General features: G+C 38.0%; 1 protein-coding gene across 1 annotated transcript in view; it reads left to right on the forward strand.

The window, feature by feature from the left end:
• Positions 1 to 14,834, forward strand: part of ZPLD1 (zona pellucida like domain containing 1) — a 51,595-nt gene extending 36,761 nt beyond the window's left edge. The window contains exons 6-10 of the mRNA XM_027552117.1: positions 900 to 980; positions 4,702 to 4,873; positions 6,855 to 6,963; positions 13,687 to 13,716; positions 14,356 to 14,834. Of these exons, the coding sequence (XP_027407918.1) occupies positions 900 to 980; positions 4,702 to 4,873; positions 6,855 to 6,963; positions 13,687 to 13,716; positions 14,356 to 14,531 (568 nt within the window). The 3' untranslated portion in view covers positions 14,532 to 14,834. The remainder of the gene's footprint in view (positions 1 to 899; positions 981 to 4,701; positions 4,874 to 6,854; positions 6,964 to 13,686; positions 13,717 to 14,355) is intronic.
• The last annotated feature ends 12,513 nt before the right edge of the window (positions 14,835 to 27,347 follow it).

Raw genomic sequence — 27,347 nt, forward strand, 5'->3', positions numbered from 1 at the left:
GGGGAGAGCTCTGGGATACCAGAATATTCTGCTTTTTCATTGAAAGGTGATTAGTCAGATACAGTAATTTTGTGAACACGTGGTCTGTACATTTTCTATGTACACATTTTCTATGTGTGTGTGTCCGCGTGCTCAATTGCTCTAGTCATGTCCGACTCTTTGTGACCCTGTGGACTATAGCCCACCAAGCTCCTCTGTTCATGGGATTCTCCAGGAAAGAATACTGGAATGGATTGCCATGCCCTCATCCAAGGGATCTTCCTGACCCAGGAATTGCACCTGCATCTCCTGCATTTTCTGCTTTACAGGTGGATTCTTAATTGCTGAGCCACAGGGGAAGCCATCCTATGTTTGTGCTAATATTCAATAAATGTTTATTTAAAACAACAAAAGAACTCTGGCCCACAAAATATTTAACAATCCCCAGAAACATCTCTTCAAAATAACCAAATAAGTCATTTCGTCTGATTCTTAGAAAATCAGGATGATCAAAATTGAAAGGAAATTCAAAAGTAAAGATCCAGTTCTACCTTAATAAAAAATTGTAACATGCATATGATTTATTTTGGGTTTCTCGTATATTATTATTTAAACTTTGCATCCTGAAGAGATTGGTGGTCTTGAGAAATTTGGTTCTACTTTGCCTTCTCCCTTTTTGTCTTCTTGGCATTTCTGTTCTTGGTTTTATGTGATAGTTGATGTGCAATGGCAATCTGTTGCAGACTTTTAAACATTCTGAGTTTAGGAGAACATTTTATTAAACTAGAAGTCTCAGGAAATAATTAGTTAAACAACTATATTCCCTGGAGTAAATGTTTGTGAATATCTACTTCCTTTGGGTTAATAACTAATATCCAAAGGAGACTCTGACTCTAGATTATTCTTCCTTTTCCTTGCAGATGGAATGTCTTAATGGATTATTGCTACACGACCCCATCAGGGAACCCAAATGATGATACTCGATATGATCTCTTCCTTAGGTAGGTGTCTAAGTCTTGTATTGATAGCAATAATTCAATTGTAGATAATTCCAATAGAAAATTGAAGACAGATGAATTACAAGGTACTTTTATAGCTTTTAAATTTAAAGTTCTGAACATTCTGAACAAAAATTAAAATATAGTTGGAAGTGTAAAAGTGGAGAACAGTTTTCAACATGAAATGCTGAAAGGGCTATTGTTGGATGAAAGTTACAAGTAAGTTTGGCACATCAAAGATGTTTTATTCATGTTTAGGTCATACGGGAATATTTCATTGTCTTAGGAAAAGCATGGTTAAGAGATTATTGGCAATAAGAGAAAGGCAGTGACTATTTTTATGAAACTAGACTGTCTCATGGTATGTCAAAAGGAGAGTAAAATTAAAGTAATGGTCTAGATAATTTAGACCCCATAATGCTTTTCTTCATTTATCAGCATTTAAAATGAAAACCTACCACTTTTTTTTTTTTTAAATCAGATGCAATAACTTTGACTTCATTCCCCAATAGACAGTGATAGAGTGAACGTAATCTACATTTGGGAAAAAGGGACATGGATCATAAAAACATTCAATCATCCTAGTTCCTTTTCAGCTTTTTTATCTGACAGGAGAACAGACTTGAGAGTCAAGCAATGGCTTCTAATCATGCTTATAAAATACAGTTGGCTCTGATCACTGCTGCTTATTGACACATGATGGGAATAATATGATGGGAAATCAAAAGAATAAATTTTATTGGTTAATCAAGGTTAAGGTGCTACTCAGAGTGTATGATCAAACTGACACTCATCCTATTGCTGGAAGTGTTCATTTGGTTAACATTTTTGGGAAACAATATCCTTAAAAAAAATTCTTAAAAGATTTCATATCTTTTGATTCTACATTTGTGAGTTAGGAAGCATATTCTAAAAGTATTTATCATCTTCTTGTCTATCAGTGCTATTTAGAATAGTAAAAATAGGAACCAACTGCATGTTCAGCAGCAAGGAAAGGGGTAGGCAAATTATGGAGAAGCAGCAAGTTGAAAGCTCACATAGGCATTATAATCACACAAAGTTATTTATAAAATATAAAAAAAGATTTGTTCTATTTTATCTCTTTCCCTTCTGTCTTCTCGATAGTCCTATCTTTATAAATATGTGGTTGTTTACAATTTAAATGTATTAAAATATGAAATGAAAGAATTAGCATACACAATTGTACAATTGACCTCATTTATATATTATAGAAAAGAGTGTAAGGAAATATTAATACATCCAAAGATTCACCATGGTTATGTATGCACAATGAGATTGTGGATCATTTTGCTTTGACATTTTTGTTTTTCTATAATCTATAGAAATTTCACAATTTCTATAATCATTGCATATTATAATCTGGAATATGATCGTTAGACTTCTAGTATGACTATGGTTTCAGCTTAGTTCTTTCAGTTTTCTTCTTGGAAACTATAGAGACCGAAATGGTTCCCCAAATGACATTTTCAGTGAGATTAGGATGAAAAGAAAACCTAGAAATTACAAAATATTTGTTAGTGTTGATAAAATTAGTTAATAAGACCAAAACATACAGTATAGGAAAAGGCTGGGAGGAAGTGGTGTGGGAAGAGGTGGCAGGAGAAGTGGGGAAGAAAAGTGAATGCTGAGGGTGCCAGTGCTGTAGAACCTAGAAACAGTCTGGAGAAATGCACACCTACAAGGACAGAGAATCATAAGCTAACTGAATCGAGAAAAAACAGATGAACAAAAAATTTATAAAATACAAAAGAAAGGGGGAAATCTACAAGGAAATGAGAAGGATATGATACTACCAGAGGCTGCAGTTAATAGACACTCTAAAGTTATTAAGAAGTATGATATTATGTGAGGCTAGACACGTAGATAAAAATTTACAATACTCAGTTGAAAATAGATCCAAAGCATGGTCATTTATTAGGTGATCAGTCAGTTCAGTTCAGTCGCTCAGTCGTGTCCAACTCTTTAAGACCCCATGAATCGCAGCACGCCAGGCCTCCCTGTCCATCACCAACTCCCGGAGTTCACTCAGACTCACGTCCATCGAGTCAGTGATGCCATCCAGCCATCTCATCCTCTGTCTTCCCCTTCTCCTCCTGCCCCCAATCCCTCCCAGCATCAGAGTCTTTTTCAATGAGTCAACTCTTCGCATGAAGTGGCCAAAGTACTGGAGTTTCAGCTTTAGCATCATTCCTTCCAAAGAAATCCCAATAGAGTGCGATAATTGCAAATCAGTGGGATTGACAGAGAGTTTTAAAAACAGTGCAGGGCAGTAGATAATCATAAGAAAAATAAAGTATGAGATCTGTACTTTGCTCATTATACCATGATAAACTTTAAATGGATTATTAATTTAAATGTAAAAACTACAGATTTAAAAGTGATGGGAGAGAAAATGCAAAATATCATTAGAACTTTGGAGTATGGAAAATCATCTTTAGCCCACATACTAGAAGCCATAAAATAAAACATTTAAAATTAAATTATATAAAAATAAAATTTCTCAAACATATGTACATAGGCACATGCACACACAGACACACACACACAGTGAGGACTGGCCAAAGCCAAGCAACAAAGTAAAACAATTCACAATTTATAAAACAAACAAGGAACCACATTTCTTAAAAACCAAGGATTTAAAGGAATCAGAAAGGAAAGGCCAATAATACAATTAAAATTTGGGCAAAAAACATAAACAAATTTCAGATAAAGAAATACGAATGGCTCTAATATATATGATAAATGCACATATCCATTCACACTAACAAAAAGCTGAAATAATATTACATGATGATGGTTTATTGTCCCTGTCAAATAGGGAATAATCCAGAATTTTATGCATATACTTTGTTGATATAGCTCTGAGGGAAATTAAGTATTTTTTATACATTACTGGGACAGTACAAAATGTGGCAATACTTAGGGCAATATGGCAAAGTCTGTTGAATGATCCTTACAGACATATAAGGATATATGTAAGATATATATATATAAGATAAGATAACCCTGCACATTTTCCAAATGATGCATTGTAATGCTGTTCATTATTATTTGTAAAATTCAAAAGATTCAAAACAAAGCAAGGAAATATACATGGGACACAGGTTTTGTCAACTCCAGCACATGTGCATGATGAAATAGTATACAACTGTGAGAAAAGATGAAGGAGGGTCTCTACTGATACAGAGAGATCTCTAAGTTACATTGTTAAACTTTAAAAAGGCAAGATACAAAACAATATAGAGAGTTTGCTATGATTTGTTTAAGAAGAGGGGAACATTGAGAATATGGCTTCTGTTTCTACTTGCATATGTCCTGTGAGGCTGCAGTAACATGTGAGATCACCTCAGGCAGGTTTGTGTGTGGGCGTGCAAGGGCATGGCCAAGGGCAAAGACAGATGTTTTACTTTGTATATTTTATGCTGTTTGGATTTTTCAACATATAAGGGTATGATTCCTCTAAAATTTGGCAGAAATATTGTAATCATAAACTGATTTGTTTAAATTTTATGAACTATGTCACTCCTACCTCTGTTGAGTTAGCTTGTTTTCCTATTACAAATCTGTAACACGGCATAATTTTGTTAGCTCTTAATGTAATGGGCGCTGGGGAAACCCTCTTAATATTGCAGAAATTAATGTACAAGTCATGGTGGGTTCGTACTTTCCAGTATTAATTGTTGTCACTTTCTCTAACATGCAGCTGTGACAAAGATCCTCAAACTACCGTCATTGAAAACGGCAGAAGCCAGCGGGGCCGCTTTTCTTTTGAAGTGTTCCGATTTGTGAAACACAAGAATCAGAAAATGTCTACTGTCTTCCTGCACTGCGTTACCAAGCTCTGCAGAGCTGATGACTGCCCCTTCCTCATGCCAGTAGGTTTTTGATAACTTTATTCTGAACTGTTGTATTAAACTAAGCTGAAGGTTATCAAGTGTTAGGAACTTATTTCTACATAGAAAGTGAATATGCATCAGGTCAGATAGTTTGAAGTACAATTTTTTCATTCATCCAGTAAAGATGTCTTGAATACCTACTTTGTGCCAAGCATTATACTGGGAATACAGAGATGCGTGCATGAATTCTGAATTTAATTAGCTTAATTGTTATAAGCATGAGATAGTCAAGGAATAAAATATGACAAAATGTTATGATGCAAAGGCAAACATATATATGCGTTGTAGCAAAAGGCACTATTCATCATTGTGAGAGAGGTGAAACAGAAGAAGATGAGAGACTTGATTGAAGAGATGTGATTTTGAAGACAGAGACATTCTACACCAAAGGATGGTCAAAGCACAGACACAAGAAACAGAGTAACCTGCGAACTTCCAGTCTCAGTAGGGCTACGGAGCAGATCAGAGGATGATGGGCAAGCCTGTGGTGGGGGCAGCACTGACACTAGAAAGGTTGATTGACCAGATGGCCAGGGAATCCCTGGTATTAAAAGATAAAAACTATAAAAGATGTGGATCTGTACTACATATCTGTTAGTCACTCAGTCATGTTCGACTCTGCAATCCCATGGGCTGTAGCCCAGTAAACTCCTCTGTCCATAGAGTTCTCCATGCAAAATTACTGGAATGAGTAGCCATTTCCTTTTTCAGGGGGTCTTGCCTATCCAGGGATTGAAACCTGGGTCTCCAGCATTGCAGGCAGATTCTTTACTATCTGAGCCACCAGGGAAGCTCATATAGCTGCCACTAAAATATACACCCATTTACTAGTGAAGAAATAAAATTCTATTTCTGATAGGCCCTCTAGGATCATACCAATATTAACATGGATTAAATAATGGCAAGCCAATCTGGTATTCTTGCCTGGAAAATTCCCTGGGCAGAGGAGCTTGGTGGGCTACAGTCCATAGGATTGGAGAGTTGGACATGACTAAATGACTGAGGATACACACACAAACTCAATATTAACCTGAGAAAAATGCAGCCTTTTTTTTGATTTAAAATAGCTTTAATGTCTGTATAGTCAACGCTATGTTTTTTTCAGTAGTCATATATGAATGTGAGAGCTGAGTGCTGAAGAGTTGATGCTTTTGAACTGTGGTGTTGGAGAAGACTCTTGAGAGTCCCTTGGACTGCAAGGAGATCCAACCAGTTAATCCTAAAGGAAATCAATCCTGGCTATTCATTGGAAGGATTGATGCTGAGGCTGAAGCTCCAATACTTTGGCCACCTGATCCAAAGAGCTGACTCATTGGAAAAGACTCTGATGCTGGGAAAGATTGAAGGCAGGAGAAGGGGACAACAGAGGACGAGATGTTTGGATGGCATCACTAACTCAATGGACATGAGTTTGAGCAAGCTCTGGGAGATGGTGAAGGACAAGGGAAGCCTTGGGTGCTGCAGTCCATGGGGTCACAAAGAGTTAGGCATGACTGAGCAGCTGAACAACAACAAGCTTTAATGTGTTTATATGTGTGCTCAAATTCATGTATTTCTTTACAATCATTGATTATATTCATTCTGTATCAGGTGGGGTTAAATGATGAGTCTGCATTTCCTTGGCTCTATGCTGACCAATTTTTCAGGGAAAAATTTACTAAAGGCTTGAGAGAAATAAAAGTAGAAAAGTTTGATAAACACATCTCTTTTTCAGGAGAGCTGTTGAGCTATGTAAATTAATGAGGCGATGCACAATTACATCAGAAGGAAATAAGAAATGTGGCCCAAGCCAGGATAAGAAACACTGTAGCAGTTATATGCAAAGTAATTAAATGCACAGAAGTAACTGAATAAAATTAAACATGTGGTATCTCTTCTAAAAGAATCTGCTTTCCAAATGGCCATAAAGAACCAATTTAGTGCTGGTGTGGAATTTCACTTCTTTTCATTAACTCCTTAGGTTTGTGGCCACAGAGAAAGGCGAGATGTGGGGAGGAGGACCACTTTGAATCCCCAGAGTATTTCTGGAAACGCCGTACTCTCTGCGGGTCCCATCATTACTCGGAGTGGTAAGAGTGCGCCTCCTTTTGTGTGTAGTAATAGATGGTTCCAAAACAGCTTGTTCTTTGGCTTATAGGCATAACTCAAAATAGTTCCTAAATAGCATTAATTAACTGTGAGACAAGATAAATTGCTAGACAACTTTAATTTCATGGTAGTTTCCTCTTTATTCAACTGACTCACAAAGGGCAATATTGTCTTTACCACATTTCCCTTCACACATACACACACACATACACAAACACACACACACAGTACGCTTCTGGACATGTTTCATTTGCCCATCCAGATCTACTCTGCCCTTCCCAGCCCCTCTCTGACCTAAAACACTTATCTCTGTGAACTGCATCCGCTGGATGGATGCCTTGCCAAGTATAGTTTCTGGTTGGACTAGACCCATAGGTGGCGCTGTCAGAGGATGGGTGTGAGGTTCACATGGCTCCCACCAGACAACAGTCTCCATTCAACTACTCTCTCAGAGTTCTGGAATCTCTCCCTTTAACCCATAGTCCTAGTAACTTGACTTTCTCTTGTGAATTCCCTCCATCTTTATAAAGTGAGTGAAGTGAAAATCTCTCAGTCCTGTCCTACTCTTTGCGACCCCATGGATTGTTCATGGAATTTTCCATGCCAGAATACTGGAGTGAGTAGCCTTTCCCTTCTCCAGGGGATCTTCCCAACCTAGGGATTGAACCCAGGTCTCCCACATTGCAGGCAGATGTTTTACCAGCTGAGCCACACGTTAAGCCCAAGAACACTGGAGTAGGTAGCCTATCCCTTCTCCAGGGGATTTTCCCAACCCAGGAATCAAATCAGGGTCTCCCACATTGCAGGCAATTCTTTGCCAACTGAGCTATCAGGGAAGCCCCCATTTTTATAAATTGTCCTAGTCGGTTCAGTTCAGTCGCTCAGTCGTGTCCGACTCTTTGTGACCCCATGAATTGCAGCACGCCAGGCCTCCCTGTCCATCACCAACTCCCGGAGTTCACCCAAACTCATGTCCATCGAGTCGGTGATGCCATCCAGCCATCTCATCCTCTGTCGTCCCCTTCTCCTCCTGCCCCCAATCCCTCCCAACATCAGGGTCTTTTCCAATGAGTCAATTCTTCACATGAGGTGGCCAAAGTACTGGAGTTTCAGCTTTAGCATCATTCCTTTCAAAGAACACCCAGGGCTGATCTTTAGAATGGACTGGTTGGATCTCCTTGCAGTCTAAGGGACTCTCAAGAGTCTTCTCCAACACCACAGTTCAATAGCACCAATTCTTCGGCGCTCAGCTTTCTTCACAGTCCAACTTTCACATCCATACATGACCACTGGAAAAACCATAGCCTTGACTAGAAGGACTGTCTTATTAAATCTCCTTAAATTACCAGTTTGAATACCAATTGCTTCCTTTCAGGATCCTGAATAGCAATAGTATGTAAATACCCCTACCAGTACACACATTTGTGCTCTTGAATCTAATGGCCACAGTTGTTTATATAATACATTCTCATATATACAATTATCTGTGCATGTGCGTCCATACACATACACTTACAAACACTCTCCAAAGGGATACTGCTTTTATGAATGTGAACCCAGAGACATCCAGAATTACTTGGATCAGGATTCCCCAGCCTCTGGGATCTAATGCCTGAAGTAGATCTGAGGTAAAGCTGATATAATAATAATAAAAATAAAGTACACAATAAATGTATTTCTCTTGACTCATCCAGAAACCATGCTCCTATTCCAACCATGGTCCATGGAAAAATTGTCTTCAATGAAACTGGTCCCTGGTGCCAAAAGTTTGGGGACTGCTGAGTTGGATGAAACAGACATGCATTATAAATAACACACACTGAAGTTTGAAAAATTGGTTCTAGTTCAGCTTATGTCCTAATAAGATGTAGGACTTGGGATATTACTTCACTTCCCTGGGAAAATGTTTCTTTATTTCTTTATTTTTAAAATAAAAGGTTTGAAAAAGTGGACTTTCAGATTCTATCTAACTCTATTGTTCTAAATTTGTCTAAAAAGAAAAGTGGAGTTCTGATTTGGATTATATGGTAATCATTTTTCTCCATTTTATATTAGGCATAGGTTATTATTATGTTTCAATTAGATTATCTTTACCTTTTCTCCCATACCTCCTATCCCAAAGTGAAAAGAAAGTTTCATCTGAAAGAGATAATTAGGAAAAAAGTCACTTGGTTCTGAAAAATCCAGATAATTGCTTTAATTATTTACTTCTTTGTGTTTGTGTAGACATATTAGTAATTAAAAAAAGCAAACAAACTAATAGGCCATTAAAAAAATTCATGAATTTATTAAATATAAAATTTCAAACTTAGTTCATCCTCCTTGATAATTTGGAATATTTTGAATGGTTTGAAAATGACTGGTTTGTGGTTTGTCAGAGGCCCAATTCTTATCTCTAGCTGTCAGAAATAGCTCATAGAGTTATGCTGCATGGAAACTCAGTTCTTATTGCCAATAATTATGAATGCTTTTGAGTAGGCACAAAGAAAAATATTCTTATTTCTATGGAGCATTTCAGTTTGTTGTAAGAAAAGAACCTTGAAAATCACATCTCTCTGCGGATGTTGAGATGTAGGAAAGTGGATTACTTTCTTCCTTATTAACCTCCTTGCTTCTTTCTTACATGGATCAAATCAAACTAATGATAACAAATTTTAAATAATTTGCAATTATAATATAGGGCTTCTCTGCTGGCTCAGTGGTAAAAAATCCTCCTGCAATGCAGGAGACCCAGTTTCAATCCCTGGGTTGGAAAGATTCCCTGGAGGAGGAAATGGCAACCCATTTCAGTATTCTTGCCTGGAGAATCCCATGGATAGAGAAGCCTGGTAGAGTCCATAGGGTCCCAAAGAGTTGGACATGACTGAGTGACTAACACTTTCACTTTCAGTATAATATAATTTTAAAAACAGATCAAAATTATTAAGATATCCAAATCCCAGTAGCAGTTTCTATTCCTACTGTAGCTAACCAGCTATCCAGGTTTATAAGTTTCACCCATATCATGTCTAGTCATCCAAAATATCTATGTTAAAACCTCAGAGAACTAATGCTTTTGATAACAGTACATCTGATGTCATGCCTGAATTTCTTCCTTTCCAACTGAGACTTATTTCCACCTCAGAGATGACATTTATTTCCCAAAGCACTAAGATTGTCTCTTAGTCACCTTGGTCTCTCTACTGGTACAGCTCCACAGGGTCATGTTTAAAGTTCATTTCTCTCTCACTCTCTGTGGATTTATTTATCATGATTTTGATAAATAACAGTAGGATGGTCTTTATTTGGATATCATGGTGACCTCACTACCTAGAGGACCATGTATAATAATGTTTTTGCTATAATACTATAATATCCTTACAATTAAAAAACTTTAATTCCATGTAAACACGACTCTGGAGAAGGAAATGGCAACCTACTCTAGTATTCCTGCCTGAGAAATCCTATGGCTAGAGGAGCCTGGTAGGCTACAGCACATGGGGTCGCAAAAGAGTCAGACATGACTTAGCAACTAAGCAACCAATGCAACTCAAAAATCAAGCCGTATCCATCCACGGGCAAATTCTATATAAATTATATGTCCAGCTTAATGATCAGGGATACCTTATTCCCTGAGTTTCACTTTATTTTTACCTTAGTTCAGCTAGAATTTCTCTCTGCAGATCCTGTGACTTTCAAAAGCAAGTCTAATTTCAGGCATGATTTCCTCTCTTTAGAGTTCTCTGATACTTGGAATTTTTGCTCTGTTTACTCATTGAACCACTCCTTCCCATAGACATCTGTCTTGGATCAAGTTCAAAAAGTTGTTAAACCTCAGAACTTCCGTCTTGTTTTTATTTTAATGAAATCAAATCCATTCTGGTTATTTTTTACCCAATATTGTTTATCTTTTGTTAGCTGATTTAGAAAATTATATACATCCTCAGAATTCAAAATCCTCAAAGTTCATGAAGTGTTCTTATTTTAGGCTCTAAAAGGCTATAATTATTTGGTAGGGAAATGCTTATCATGGGGTACAATTCTGGAAATTTAAAGGTACAATCACTGAAAAACAATAGTACCTAATTTTTTAAAATATAAATTCCTGTGGAGAAGTCCAAGCCAAACACTTGTTAAACTAGGGTCATTGAGTTTCATGGATAGGGAATAATTCACTCTAGCCTATTTATTTAGTCCCTCCACGGACAGCAACTCTTCTAGGAACTGGAAATAAAGCAGAGAAGAGGCCACAGTCTTTGCCCTCGGGGATCTTAGAATTCAAAGGTAGAGATGAAATGGCTACTCCATGACACAGTGGAGAGTAAAAACTTCCAAGGTTCTCAACTTGAAATATGTGGTTCCTTTTACCACATAGGTAATTGAAGACTTAAAAAAAAAAAAAAAGTTTGCTTGTGCTAAGAAAGGAGAATATTCATTCTGTATATATCTTTGTACAGATGTTTACGTTTTCCATCTATTTCAGCTACTTATCTGAGAGAAAAGCAGAGAATGACAATTTATCTGCCACTTCTGGCTTTTAAACAGCTGTGGTATTGCTGCCATCACTTTCCTGCTATGAGTCCTCAGCTAGCTATGTGTTTTTTTGAAGATCTCCCCAGGTTTAGATTTCCAATCTGGTCAAATTCCATAAGATGACTTTTAGTGTAGAAGTGTGTAAGACCAAGTTGGTGTGAGAAAAAAACTGAAGTGTGTGGTGATAGAAAGTTCCTGGAAAATCACTACCACCTCTTTCTAGACAGAGCTTTGATTTTCCTTTTAATTGCAATGATCCTAACATTGCAGGATGCCAGGAAACAGCAGATAACGGATAACCTTATTCTCTCTGACCTTATTTAGTATCAAGTACACTTGCAAACAATATTCAAGTGTTACACATTCTGATTTCAGCCATCTGCCAAAGGTAGGATGCTTTCCGTTTTTCAGAGTCCTGGAACCTGCAGCGCATGTAGCTCCTTCGGCACTTCTGTCTCCACATGGAGATTTTGTCCACATCCAAGTCCTCGTGGGTGACAACTGGGATGTTGTTCTTACAAAAGTGCTGGTAGTAACGTAAAAGACGAGGGGATATTCTGATTTCTTCTGTGAATCTGAAAGTGCAAAAAATAGGTCATTACAGTCATGGAACTTTTGCTTAATTTGAGATATATACCAGGAAGCTTTTCATTCTTTAAGAGAAACCTTTTTTAAAATAACAAATAAATGTAATTCCTAAACAAAGAATAACTTTTAGAAAGGAATTTTACAGCATTAGATATCCTCTTCCATATCCTAGTGAGGCATCTCATTTTGGGAACATGGATCTTTTGGATCAATTAATCACAGTGTGCAAATCCTATCTGTTTCCATGAGAAGCAGTTGTCCTTGTAGGATAGTGTTAGTTGGAGGTAAGGATTTTCCTGAACATGTCTTATAATGAAAACCGATATTTTTTTCTATTTGTCCTATAACAATGCACTACACCATTTAAAGAATACTATGAATGAGTGCTCTATTTATTTTGGACATTGTACTTCAGGACCAAACAGCAGAACCATCATTTCTGCCAACACTCATATGTTTGAAAAGAAATGCCATCAGCTGTTTTATAAACATCTCACAAGCTTCTCCCATCAATTGTTTCAAATATTAATCCTAGAGTTTTGTCACTTGAGATATTTATCTTTTTACTAAAAACATTTTTCACACTTGCTAGTTTATATTATTTTAGGAAAAGGATTCTGAAACTAAGCTTTTATTTAAGTGTATGTTTACTTTATTATAAAGGCTGTGATGGAAGTTTCTTCATCTGTAAAATGGGAGTAGCAATAATATCTAAACCATATGGCAATTATGAAAATAAATGTGATAACATATGAGATAGCACTTTGTATACTGTGTGGCATTACACACATATTAATTATAATAATATTTATATTCCAGAAGCACTAGCCAACTGCACACACTTTGTGATTCAAATAATACAGGCACACATATACACCCACATGTTTAAACACAAATATAAAATCCACTGGTTGTATAAGTTCAAGGGTTAATTGCTATATGATTAAAAAATGGGTAACAAAAACTGGGAAACCAAGTGAGAGTGGTCACTGCATCTGCTGTGTTTGTCAGGGAAAAGTGAAGAACCAACAGCTTCAGTCTCTTACTTAACAAATGCAAATAATTACAACTCAAGCTCAAGAGTCATGTTTTCCTTTCATTTAGTTATTAAGTATGAATTTATCTTCTGGGAACTTGATGTTTTCTGCAGAATATGATGGAAAAATCAGCATTACTTAAAATAGAGTGGCACTAAATAATGACTATTTCTCTATAAAAGAATTAAATAGCACGTTATACTGCTCTAAAAAATGTATTAATAGTAAGATGTTAACAATTACTTCCCCCACTAACCTGACTAGAGATATAATAATAAAGTGAAGTCAGCAGGAAAGAATTTAGCATAGTATGTTGTACGATTTTATTTGTACACTCAGAGTAGTGTCAGAGTATAGATATGGAGGAATGGATAGATGAAGAAATCTTGGACATGTGGAACAGGAAATGAGAAAGCAGAGAGTCTAGGAGACTTTCATTATTGCCTTTCGCAAGGAGCTTGTGGATGAAGGTGAGGGGACATATAGGTGAAAAGCAATTACAGAATTAGACATTGGTAAATATTTGGAGACACAATATTACTTTCATTTCTCTCTTCTTCCCCTCAGATGAGACACCGACTAACAATTCACAGCTTGGTAAGATAATTAACATATATTGAGAGTGAAAGTATAATTTTTAAAAATGTTAAGTATTTTTTGGTAATTAGTTGCAAAACTGTCATCAACTAAATATAATGAGCTCTGGTTTTACAAGTTTACTGCATTTTAAATAACAGTTCACTGAGAATTTCTGAACTCATATGCAATCTGTTGGTCAATTTTTTAACATATTATAAGTAAAATTTTTGGCTACTCAGGGGATACCAGGCCTCTAAATTGTACAGTCCTTTGGGCTTCCCTGGTAGCTCAGATTGTAAAGAATCTGCCTGCGATGCAGGAGACCAGGTTCAATCCCTAGGTCAGGAAAATTCCCTGGAGAAGGGAATGGCTACCCAATCCATTATTCTTACCTGGAGAATTCCATGGACAGAGGAGCCTGGCAGGCCTACAGGCCATGGAGTCACAAAGATCTGGACATGACTGAGTGACTAACACTTTTGGGTAGTGAATTGAAGTCAAATAAATTGTAGCATAATCTGATGCTACTATTGTAGCATAGTCTGATGCTATTATTCTACAAGATACTGCTGACAGAGGCTTTGCAGGCATAAATTGGGATAAGTTAAGATAAATCTGATGTTGAACCTTTCTATTGAGTGTGTTTATTACTTGCAGGTTCTCCGAATGAACCTCCTTTTCAGCTGAACGCTGTCACCAGTGCCCTGATATCAGGAATGGTCATTCTGGGAGTCATAAGCTTTTCCCTTCTTCTGTGCTCACTGGCCCTGTTACATAGGAAGGCACCCACCAGTTTGGTGTTGAATGGCATACGCAACCCAGTCTTTGACTGACTGTCACAGGCCCCAGCTCTCGAGAAAGGGCTTCACTGACTCTACAGTGTGTGACTGCAGTTGAATGCCAGCCAGCATTTGATATTTGCAGGCTGGATAGAGTGTAGCTTGTTAGCATAACAATAGTGAGAGAATTTTGATAATATTACTTTTGTCACGTATGTTTGTGGTCAACCCTATTTGTATGGCACCTCTGGGTATACTGACAATAAGCAAACAACATTCAGGATTTAGATCTTACAAGATCTGTCATTATTTCATTTCATTTCAATTTTCTTTTGATTATTGGTTTTGGAGAGAAAAGGTGGCCATAGGAAAAAAAATTGTTGCATTTTATCCCCTAAGTATTAAAAATTATTGTGATGGCACTTAGATTTGCATATATAGTCCTGAAATGAAAGTTGTTTTTTGTTTTATTCAGATAACTGCAGCTTGGGGATAGGTTTTAATTGGATTAGCCAATTTGGACACCTGAGATTTAATTTCTCATTCTATGACCTCCTACATTTTTGGGTGATTTCCATGTCTGAAAACATATATTAAAAAAAACAAAAATAAAAACTCGGGTAATGTATCCTAACCTGGAGGGAGCATCCATTTTTGCAGCAAACAGTAAAAGTAGTTGTAAGCCTCTAAAGGATACTAAGTGACACTTGATCATTATTCATCTGGTAGAAGAAGCTGTGATCAGTTTTCTCCTGGTTCAAGCAAGAACATCAGCACGTGTTCACTCTGCTCCCAGGTAAACCCCTCAGCTGCTTCTGCAGCTGTGCAACAACTGCAGATTATTCTTAATTCAGGAACCATCATGTGGGAAAACAAATAGTAATTGTGGGAGAGGACATTGTCCCCACACACAAGCATAGTGTTCCTATGCGGGTTTTTAACAACCTAGGTTCCTTTCTTTCCCTAGAACAAAGAGGAAACAGGTTAAATATGTTTTGCAGAACTTTGTTGGGGTCTGCATGGGGGAAAAAAAGTTTCTTTTCTTACAAATTTTTCATGTAGAGAAAACATATAGTCTGGAGGAGGCCTACTTTTTCAGAAATAGTATTTTCCTCTAATAGTAACCTACAAGAAGCATTTTATTTTTTATCAGTTTTGGAAAAAGTTTTAAAAAGCCAACTTTTAAACCTATATTCTTACAGAAAAAAATCAACCTTTCCTTTGTCTAATTTATTCATGCAGTGGAGCAAATAAAACAACTCAGTGATAAACACCAAAACCTAGCACATGCAGCTACTCAAAGTGCTGTTTTAACTGTAAAAACTGCTGTACAGACTAGTTACTATTTAATATTTGTGACCCATTATTCAGGACTCAATTTTACCAAACAAGTTTGTGATGCAAAGCACTATGCAAGTTTAGATTTGTTTTAAATGAAGTGCCTATGCGCTAAAGTTAATAATTAAATCAGTTATCAAATCAAAAAACACCTTTTTTCCAATTTTCCTGAACAGTTCAGAAAAAAGTATTTGTATTACACTAATTAGCTATAGAGTAATAACTGCCTCAACTTTCTCTTTCAAGGAAAAGACACAATCAGAGGAAAGTGGGGTCTATAAAGTCTCTGGATAATTTCTTCAATATAACAAAGTCTAAGACTTAAAAAGCCAATCTCCTCTTCCTCATGTTACTTCAAACTAACTTCAAAATGATTGAAGTAACCATTCTGAACTTTGTCTGTATTAGCAATTTATTTACTAATATAAAGGGAAAAATCTTACAGAAAAAGCATGAACCGTGCTATTTATATGACCCTCCATATACATGGATAGCATTGGAATATTCTGGTAAATCTGTTTCAGATACTGTAAATGACTTGACATTGATCTAAGTATTAAATCCCGTGAATAGGACATTATATCATTGAAACTGGTTTGTCAGTTTGGTTTTTGTGCTTTGGGGATAACTACCATTTCAGTTGTTAACCTTTCAAATTCTAGACACTGTTCTCTAAAACAGAATAATGGGCATATCAATTTGCAAGCAATTTAAATTACATATTATTTTTGCCACCTTTAATGTCACAAAGGTGAGGTCCAAAACTATAATGAGACAAACCAGTTTGCTTTAAATAACTTTATTCTTATATATGTGCAGTTATATGTAGCATTTAGTTATACTGAATATTCCAGTTATTATAGTGTGAAAACCTTACAAAATATGTGCAAATATTCCTTCAGTTTTAATACCTCAAACTGTTTTTTGCACTTCAGGGGTAAGGTGTGATGACATGTAAAAGATGATTGTTTAATAAAATAATCGTAAATGAATATCTTTTAAAAAGTGACTTTTCTGTTGGGTGTTTTTTATTTTTTTAAGATATATTTCTTGTGTTGTTTTTAAGTCATAATGGAAATATATTGTGTCCTACTCTCAACATTTTATTCCTACTTTTACCAACTTTAAGAAAGATTAAACTTGAAATAAGCTGCCTAATGCAACAGGGAAGGGCAGTAGCTCTGGGCGAGATGAAGCCTGCCCTCTCCACCCTGAGCTTCAGCAGCCCTGTGATGGGAGCATATTCATGAGATCAGCCGAGGGTAAAGAAATACTTTACCTTGAGTTTGGGCTCTGATTAAAACTGAGCCTACGGTTTTTTTTGTTTTTGTTTTTTGAAATTCTGAGGGGAAAGTAAAAACTGGAAAGACAGGAACTCAGCTTCAGCCCAAAGTTGCATAGTCTCTCATGACAGTTCTGTCAGGGTCTGGCTGTCATTCCTTGTTTTGGAATATGACATAGAGCTGAGGAGAAATCCTTTTCCTCACTTAGGGAGAATCCAATCTTACAGAAGTGAGTACTTCTCTGGGTCCTCAACTATTGGCAATTAGTTTTGGGAGCAGCACAGACATCATGGTCCATGAAGGAGCATTATTCCCTCTGGAGAATGTAAGGCAGAGAATTTCTAGAAGTTAGAAAACAGCAGCAGAGAAGTATATGGGAGACATTTGTTTGCAAACACACATGAGGCATAGTCTGAAGGATTCTCAGAGCACTTGGCAGGAGAGAGCTGTAACAGGATGGAGAGCCTTCTGTCAAGGCAGTGGGGGCTATTAGGCTAGCACACATTTGCTTTCATTTTATATTTATAAGGGAAATAGCAAGCTGACCATAGATCAATTGCTTTCAAAAATTAAGTTCCTCAATTATTTATGAGTGGGGAGACATTTAATACAAACCAATCCAAATCTGTAATTTAAAAAATATATATACTTGGGTAGTAAACAAAACAAATACCAGGATTAGCTGGTGTTTTAGGGTTCTCCAGAGGAAAAGAACAAATAGGATGTATGTATTTAAGGAATTGGCTTTCTTTATTATGGAGGCTGACAAGTCCCAAGGTTACAAAGGGCAAGATGGAGACCCAGGCGAGCTGATGATGTGTTTCCAGTCTGAAAGGCAGCAGGCTCAAGCCCCCAGAAGAGCCCTTGTTTCAGTTCTAAAGGAAGGACTAAACCAGTGTCCCAGTTAGAAAGGCAATCAGGCCTTCCTGGGCCTTTCAGGGAGGAATTTCTCCTAGTCATGGGAGAGATAGACTTTTGTTCTATACTGACTTTCAACTGAATAAATGGGGTCCAACTCACATTAGGGAGGGCAGTCTGCTTTACTTGTGTATTCAAATATTAGGTCTCACCCAGAAACATTCTACAGACACACCCAGGGTAATGTTTGACCAAATGTCTGGGCAAGCTGTGACCCAGTCAAATTGACACAAAATGAACCATCACAGCTGGTAAGGTTGCAAACATACCATCAATATGTGTCACACTACTAAAAGAGAACACGTCCTAATGTTCTCTTTTTAGGGGGAACTAAGGAAATGAATAAATACAAATAGCACACAATTTGATAATCTCCACTTGAAATTATTTTGAAATATTTAATGTCTTGAGGTAGGGGCTTGTAAGCAGGGGGTCCTCTTTTACCTTAGCTAAAAATACAGATCAAATAGAGAAAAAACAGGGCCATGAGTTGGTGGGCAGCAATGTGCTTGAAAATTACAGTGAATTATCTCCCTCCTCTTATCAGGAGAAACAGAGCAGAAGAAGACCTGGCATCAAAGTACTGATTGGATCTACATCCTGCAGGCTTGGCATTGAGGGTGCTGGGAGCCAAGGATTGGATTGAGGGAAATCATCAGCTGTGACAACAGGCCAGAAGCACTAAGCAACATAAAACAGCAAAGCAGAATAATAGGAGCAAATGCAACAAGGCAATTGCTGAAATCTGGGAAGAGAGGCAGCTTCTCAGAGGGTATGAGTTCACTAAAAGTGAAAATGTTAGTTGCTCAGTCGTGTCCCACTTTTGGGGACCCATAAACTGTAGCCCACCAGGCTCTTCTGTCCATGGAATTCTCCAGGCAAGAATACTGGAGTAAGTAGCCATTCCTTTCTCCAGGGGATCTTCCTGACCCAGGGGTTGAACCTGGATCTCCTGAATTGCAGGCAGATTCTTTACCATCTGAGCCACTAGGGAAGCCCATGAATTCACTGGTAGATGACAAAAAACAAATCTCCTGGAATTGTTACCCATATTCCTCATGACAGTGACTTGTCTCCTCCAGACGCTCAAAGGAAGTGAAAACTTGATAAATATAAATTATACTTTCATGTTTCTGAGAATACCTTGCCTGATAGCTTATAAAAAGCACTAGTCTCTACAAATTTGAATGACACAGGAGAACTAAGATAGCCTTGATTAATACTACTTTTTGCTTAGATAGAAAAGAGAGAATTCGTTTTGGGTTCTAGACATAGTATTTGGAAATCTCTGTTCAATAAACTTCACTTAAAAAGTGCTTTGTATTCTTGGCAAAGTGAAATTGAGAACTCAGATTTTCTGCACAGTTCAAACCTCCAGTTCCTTTTTGACCTGAGGATCTGGCTATTTTTTGTTTTACTTAAATTGCCAACATAATCACCTCAATTTTCTCTTCCATTTTCCATGTTGAAAAGAGAAGTGACATCACTATAAGGAAGTTTAGTCAAAGGCAACTTGGCCCAGATGTTGACATTAGTTTTCATCAGGAGCTTAGCTGTTTAGGGCTTCCCTGATGGCTCAGATGGTAAAGAATCCACCTGCAATGCAAGAGACCCAGCTTTGATCCCTGGGTTGGGAAGATCCCCTGGAGAAAAGAATGGCTACCCATTCCAGTATTCTTGCCTGGAGAATTCCATGGACAGAGGAGCTTGGCAGGCTACAGTCCATGGGGTCACAAAGAGTCAGACACAACTGAGTGACTGAACTGATAACTTTTTTAGCAATGCCCAAAGTGGAATCCATTACTAAATAATCCTGCTGGTTTGGCTAATCAATTAACACTGGAAGATGCTGGGAGAGTTTGGGTTTGACAATTTCATGCAACTCTTATAAAGGTCCTGAAGCTATTTTTCCCTTAGTACTTAGTTTTCTAACTTTAGAAATTATTTACCACTTGGGGATTGGAACTGATTTTATTTTAAAAGCTATTGATTTGCTAATATATATTTTGTTGTTCATAAACCGAGATGGCAGAGAATAAGGCAGAGTGCCCACTGAGAGAGAACTGAACAAATTTTATCTCAAATTCTCTAAAGGTAAGTCACAATTTGTTTTTGCATAACACTCACTCTCAAAACTCAATATGGAACAAAGGTTATTCACTATCTCTCATTAAAAGATTTTTCAATATTTTAGTTTTGATACTGCCTTCTTTCCAGTTTGTCAACAGATCCATAATGAGAATTTCTCTTATTTCACACTCCATAATCCCTGGTCTGCAGCCCTTGTCCTATGGTCCAAAATGGAAAAAAGGTCCAAAAATAGAGATAAAAGCCATACACACACCATAAATACTTTAAGGAAATTTCATGAAAGCTGCTGCTGCTGCTGCTAAGTCACTTCAGTCATGTCTGTGCCACCTCATAGACCGCAGCCCACCAGGCTCCCCCACCCCTGGGATTCTCCAGGCAAGAATACTGGAGTGGGTTGCCATTTCCTTCTCCAGTGCATGAAAGTGAAAAGTGAAAGTGAAGTTGCTCAGTCGTGTCCGGCTCTTAGCGACCCCATGGACTGCAGCCTACCAGGCTCCTCAGTCCATGGGATTTTCCAGGCAAGAGTACTGGAGTGGGGTGCCATTGCCTTCTCCAGGACAATTTCATTATTTCACTGGTTGGAACTTAGTCACATGGTCACACTACCAACACGGGTGTCCCGGAAATGTACTGTGGGTGTTCATGTGCCCAGCTGTCAACAGAGGATCTCACTTAAACCTATGTTACCAAAATAGTGTCATTATTTACTCACAGCTTTAAAACATTAAATATATTGATGTATGTACAAAGACTTTTATCACCATTATTTTTAATAAAAATATTAGATGCCACAAACATTTCTAAATACAGAATTCTTAGATGTATTATGGTACTTTGCTGTGATTTAATGATATGTAAGCACTAAAATCAGTTATAAAAATCCTTTGTGTGCTCAGTCACTCAGTTGTGTCTGACTTTTTGTGATCCCATGGACTGTGCAGCCCACCAGGCTCCTCTGTCCATGGGATTTTCCAGGGAAAAATACTGGAGTGGGTTGCCATTTCCTTTTCCAGGAAAAAATCTACCCAAATAGAAAATGCATATATGACAGAACGTGAAAAGTAGCAGAATAGAATAGAAGGGGAAGAAGTGGAAGAAGTGACAGACTTTATTTTCTTGGGCTCCAAAATCACCACTGATGGTGACTGCAGCCATGAAATTAAGAGATGCTTGCTCCTTGGAAGGAAAGCTATGACAAATCTAGACAGTGTGTTAAAAAGCAGAGACATTACTTTGCCAAAAAGGCCTGTATAGTCAAAGTTCTAGTCTTTATGGTAGTGATGTATAGATGTGAGAGTTGGACCACAAAGAAGGCTGAGCACCAAAGAATTGACGCTTTCAAATTGTGGTGCTGGAGAAGGCTCTTGAGAGTCCCATGGACAGCAAGGAGATCAAACCAGTCAATCTTAAAGGAAATCAACCCTGAATATTCACTGGAAGGACTGATGCTGAAGCTGGAGCTCCAATACTTCGGCCACCTGATGCAAAAAGCTGACTCATTGGAAAAGACTCTGATGCTGGGAAAGATTGAAGGCAGGAGGAGAAGAGGGCAGCAGAGGATGAGATGGTAAGAAGACATTTCCAACTCAATGGACATGAATCTGAGCAAACTCTGGGAGATAGTGAAAGACAGGGAAGCCTTATGTGCTGTAGTCATGGGGACACAACTTAGTGACTGAATAATAGCAACATATATAATATGAGCTCACACAGAAAAAAGATAGGCAGGAAATTGATAGAAAGGTTAACTATGGTCAGTTTGGGAAAGTAATTGGTTTTGAGATTAGCCTTCCTATATTACTACTCTCTAACATGGTTTCTTTTTTTCTGTTTTTTTTTTTTTTTTTCTTTTTTGAGAAAGTATCCAGATAATTTAAACTACCAGAAGGTAGTTTCAGTGGTCTGGTAATTTGGAAGCTGAAGAAAGTGTTTTGTCTATATTATAATTGTCTATAGATAATTGTATCAATTCTTGGCTTTATTTCATCTACTGAAAAAAAAAATTCTTTGAATGTAATCTAATGAACATATAGGAAGAAAACAAAAATCCAAACCTTTCTGAGAGACAATGGAAATGCAACTACTCTATTTATTCTAAAACAATTCTAACATTTTACTCAACATGAAAATGGTCTGCAAAGTACTTAAGATTATACAGTGGAAGACACTAAGCAAATTTGGGGAACTCAGGATTCCTGACAACAATAAATGAGCTGTTTTACTTGTTTTTCATTTGTGCATTTGTTTCTCCCATATCACTAGTATTCATTATGGTCACACAGCCAGGCTCACAATGAAACTGAGTTTATGCTCTGGGAAATGCTGGAAAGCACCATCTTCATTATGTCAACAATGAAAATTACGTTTGTCCATGTTCTCTGGAGCTGGTGGCTGAAATGTCTGAAAACAACATGCAGGCATTTTCCCTCTCACTCTGGGGGAAAAATATACCTACTGACATTATTATTATTATTATTTTTACTAATAATCTGTTTCCCCTTTGCCCTTTAAGACTGAGAAAAACTGCATGTAATGAATGCTATTTGTACATAAAGGCAATTTCCAGAATAAGTATAATGCCACAGCCTGTCAATTCTTGAGAGAAATGGCTTATGAAACATTATCCCCTTTAGCTGAACACTACTCATATTTTGTAATGAACAAATGACCATTTTCTGTGCATTTTTGCCTTACCCTGTCATCTCATCACACCCTGAAAATTGCTTTGTTGTTGTTGTTCAGTCACTAAGTCGTGTGCCACTCTTTGGGACCTCCTGGACTGCAGCATGCGAGGCTTCCGTGTCCTTCACTATCTCTCAGAGTTTGCTCAAACTCATGTCCATTGAGTCAGTGATACTATCGAACCATCTTATCCTCTGTTGCTATCTTCTCTTTCTGAGTTCAGTCTTTCCCAGCATCAGAGTCTTTTCCAGTGAGTCAGCTCTTCCCATCAAGGGGCCAAAGCACTGGAACTTCAGCTTCAGCATCAATCCTTCCAGTGAAACTTCAGGGTTGATTTCCTTTAAGATTGACTGGTTTGATCTCCTTGCAGTCCAAGGCACTCTCAAGAGTCTTCCCAGCACAACAGTTCGAAAGCATCAATTCTTTGGTGCTCAGCCTTATTTATGGTCCAACTCTACATCCATACATGACTACTGGAAAAACCAGAACTTTGACTACACAGGCCCTTGTTGGCAAAGTAACGTCTCTGCTTTTTAATACACTGTCTAGGTTTGTCATAGCTTTTCTTCCAAGGAGCAGGCATCTTTTAATTTTGTGGCCGCAGTCAGCATCTGCAGTGATTTTGGAGCTCAATAAAATAAAATCTGTCACTGTTTCCACTTTTTCCCCATCTATTGACATAAAATGACGGGACTGGATGCCATGACCTTAGTTTTTTGAAACTTGAGTTTTAGCCAGATTTTTCACTCTCCTCTCACACCCTCATCAAGATACCCTTTAGTTCCTCTTCATTTTTTGAGAGGAGAGTGGTATCATCAGCATATCTGCAGTTGTAGGTGTTTCTCCTGGCACTCTTGATTCCAGCTTGAGCTTCATCTAGCCAGCATTTAACATGTTGTACTCTGCACAAATAAGCAGGGTGATAATATACAGCCTTGATGTACTCCTTTCCCAATTTTGAATCAATCCATTGTTCCATGTCCGAGTCTAAGTGTTGCCTCTTGACCTGCATACAGATTTCTCAGGACACAGGTAAGGTGATCTGGTATCCTCATCTCTTGAAGAATTTTCCACTTTGTTTTGACCCATGCAGTCAAAGGGTTTAGCATAGTCAATGAAGTAGAAGTAGTTTCTTTTTTTTTTTTTTAAATTCCCTTGCCTTTTCTATGTATGATCCAAGGGATGTTGGCAATTTGATCTTTGGTTCCTCTACCTTTTCTATATCTAGCTTGCACATCTGGAATTTTTTGGTTCACAGACTGCTGCAGCCTAGCTTGAAGGATTTTGAGTATTACCTTGCTAGCATGTGAAGTGCAATTGTACATTAGTTTGAAGATTCTTTGGTGTTGCCTTTCTTTGGGATTTGAATGAAAACTGATATTTTCCACCTGTGGACACTGCTGATTTTTCAAATTTGCTGGCATAATGAATGTAGCACTTTAATAGCATCATCTTTTAGGTTAGAAATAGCTTGGCTGGAATTTCTTCACTTTTAGTAGTTTTGTTCCTAGTAATGCTTCCCAGCCGCTCACTTGACTTCATGCTACAGGATGTCTGGCTCTAGGGGAGTGATTACACCATCCTGGTTATCCAGGTTATTAAGATCTTTTTTGTATAGTTGCTCTGTGTATTCTTGCCACCTGTTCTTAATCTGTTCTCCTTCTGTTAGGTCTTTCTGCTAGTTACCCTTTCTGTCCTATATTTTGCCCATCTTTGTTTATATTCCCTCCATGCCCTACTCAGTATCCTTTGGATAGGGTGGCCAGGACTCCATTATAAAAAAAGCAGTAAGGTCTGAATCCCTGCACCTTTCAGGCAAAAGGCTGTAGCAGCTTCCCTGCATTAACTCAAGAAATCTTTGAGTTAAATTTTTTAAAGCAGAGATCTTTTCTTAAAATGTCAACCAGTGACAGTATCTTCATATATACCCAGAGGGTTTGAAATAATGCCTTGAATACTACATGGTTTTTTCTACATTGGTAACTGCAGAGTTCAAAGGGATCACATCTTGCCTCAGCCAAAAATCATCGTTTTTCTTTCTTGGAATGGGATTCAGAGAATTTTGGGGACCCAGGGGCGCGGGGTTGGGCGAGGCCAAGCCACTGGGCACCAGGCATGCTAGGGCCCGCTCAGGAGAGCTGCTGGGAAGAGGGTTTAGCTGCTCTGTGTATCAAGAGGGCCAGGCAGCCGACTTGAGGGACACGTTGTTTGTCGTATGGCATTACAAGACTGCCATCTTTACAGACGCCAAGGAGTTAGACGTCATATAGAAGCCGCAGCGCATCTTGAAGGGCACCGTCAAGCCGCTGCCAGACGAGCTGCGCCAGCTTCTGGACGCCTGTGAGTGTGGCTCTCAGGCCAGCCTCTGTGGGACTAGCCTTCGGGGCAGATGGAGCATTTGAGGCCCTGTGCATGGAGCCCTTCTCCAGCTCACCTGAGCTGCGGATGTGATCACTCAAGAAGCAGCGCCAAGGAGCAAACAAGCTGTGCAGTGAGAGACCCTTCCCTCACCACTCCTTCCACCTACCAACACCCACGTTCCGCGCCCCCCACCCCCCACCCCCGTGTGCATAAAACAAATTTGGGTGTCTAAAAAAAAAAAAGATTATTCTCTTAATCCCATCAGAAGAAAGAAAATGTATATCTTTTGCTCTTCAGTTTAAATGACTTGCCCCAATATCTGAACTCTGGGCTAACTCTAAATGCAAGGCGAGAAGCAAAGAATAATGTGCTGTTTTAAATGTAGATGGAAGATAAGATGTTGAGGCTAAATTTTAAAACCACACCAAGATATATTCATTCCCCTCTCACATTTAAATAATGCTCACATTAAATAATTGTTCCAAAGGAACTGTCAAATGAAACAGTCAGTTATAGCTTTTCCTAGCTGAGCTCTGACAACCATAAGAGTCTAAGGCTTACAGTGAAGCTATGAAAATAATTTTTTAAAAAACTCATTTGCAAAACATGAGCAAAACCTTATTTCTATCTGATATTGGCAGAAAAATGAGCAAGTTCTACAATATTGATTAGGTGAAGCTTTCTAGATTATATTGATTATGCAGGGCTAGCTCAAGGAATCTAAACCACGTAGGACAAAATTGAGTTTTGAGGACCTATGCATAAATTGCAAAGACACAGGCATTATTGTTTTTAACTTTTATCTTAGATGATATCTTTATCTGTGCTTTCTACTCTCAGGGAAAATGTAGAATTGACTATGAAATGCAGAAGCTCTGAAAATCAGTGCTTAGAGCTTCCTGGGGGCCTTACTTGAAGTCAAGAGATTGAGCACTTTGCTTGTAAAACAAGTTGCTCATTCCTGAGAGCTGATAGCACATCATGGCCAACATTGGTCTGGAATAAAGAGAAATAAATTGGAAACTTACAATAACCCTAGAATGCTAGTCCTGGATGTATGATCCCCTGACCCTCACTTGTCAGAAATGGAATTTCTCAGAACTCAGTTCAGATCTATTCAGTCAGAAACTCCAGAGGTGGAACCCCGTATTTTCTATTTAGCAAGCTGTCTAGTTGATTTTGGTGCTTTTTAAAGTTTGAGAACCACTGCTTGGAAATAAGCTTGAAGGCAATTCCAGAAAGCTGAAAAGAGATGACCGTGGATATATGGCATCATCTGTATAACCCCAAACAGAAAGAAGGAGCCACTACCTAGTGTGTGGAGCTCTTAACACCTCGATTAAGAAGTCCTCTATTATGTATAGCATTTTGACTCGAATGTTTACAATTATCCATCATTTATGATTACCGGGGCTGATTCAGAACTGGCTGGGCAGGTGTGTACCTTCTCCCTTATTTCTCCTTGCTTATTATCTATGCTTAGTATTTTATATGCTTAGTGAAAGGGGATGAACATTCCAGATTGAGGAGGATGGTTCTTTGGTCAAAAACGTCCACACCCCTGAATTCCTCTGTACCATATTCTTTAAGGACAGAGAGTGCTCCAGAATTTGGAAAGTTTTTATTGTCTAGATTGTGTTGATTTGGTCTCTAGAAATATTCTGTAGTAGAAGAAAATAGGCAGACCTGATTTCAATCAGTTGTAACTTGTTAGCTGTATGACCTTGAGAAAGTCATCTAGGTTCTTTGAACTTCAGATTCTTTATCTAGGAAAGTGAAGATTCTTATACCAACTTTTGGGGTTAATTTGAAGACTAGAGATAATCTGAAATGAAAGTCACTCAGTCATGTTCAACTCTCTGGGACTCCATGGTCTGTAACTCATCAGCCTTCTCCTTCCATGAAATTCTCCAGGCAAGAATACTGGAGTGGGTTGCTATTTCCTTATCCAAGGGACTCTTCCCCACCCAGAGATTGAACCCTGGTCTCCTGCATTGTAGGTAGACTCTTTATTATCTGAGCCACCAGGGAAAGGCCTGCCACTTGGAAGATATTAGACCCTCCACTCAACTTGATTTCCCCTTCCTTTTGCATCTTTGTTGGCTATTATTGTGATTTCTGATTTAATTTTGTTTCTAATAGGGTGGTGAGAAGTTAAGAGCATGGGCTGTGGGTTTGAATCCCACATATTTGTGTT

Source organism: Bos indicus x Bos taurus, chromosome 1, assembly GCF_003369695.1.
Source record: "Bos indicus x Bos taurus breed Angus x Brahman F1 hybrid chromosome 1, Bos_hybrid_MaternalHap_v2.0, whole genome shotgun sequence".
Classification (NCBI taxonomy): domain Eukaryota; kingdom Metazoa; phylum Chordata; class Mammalia; order Artiodactyla; family Bovidae; genus Bos; species Bos indicus x Bos taurus.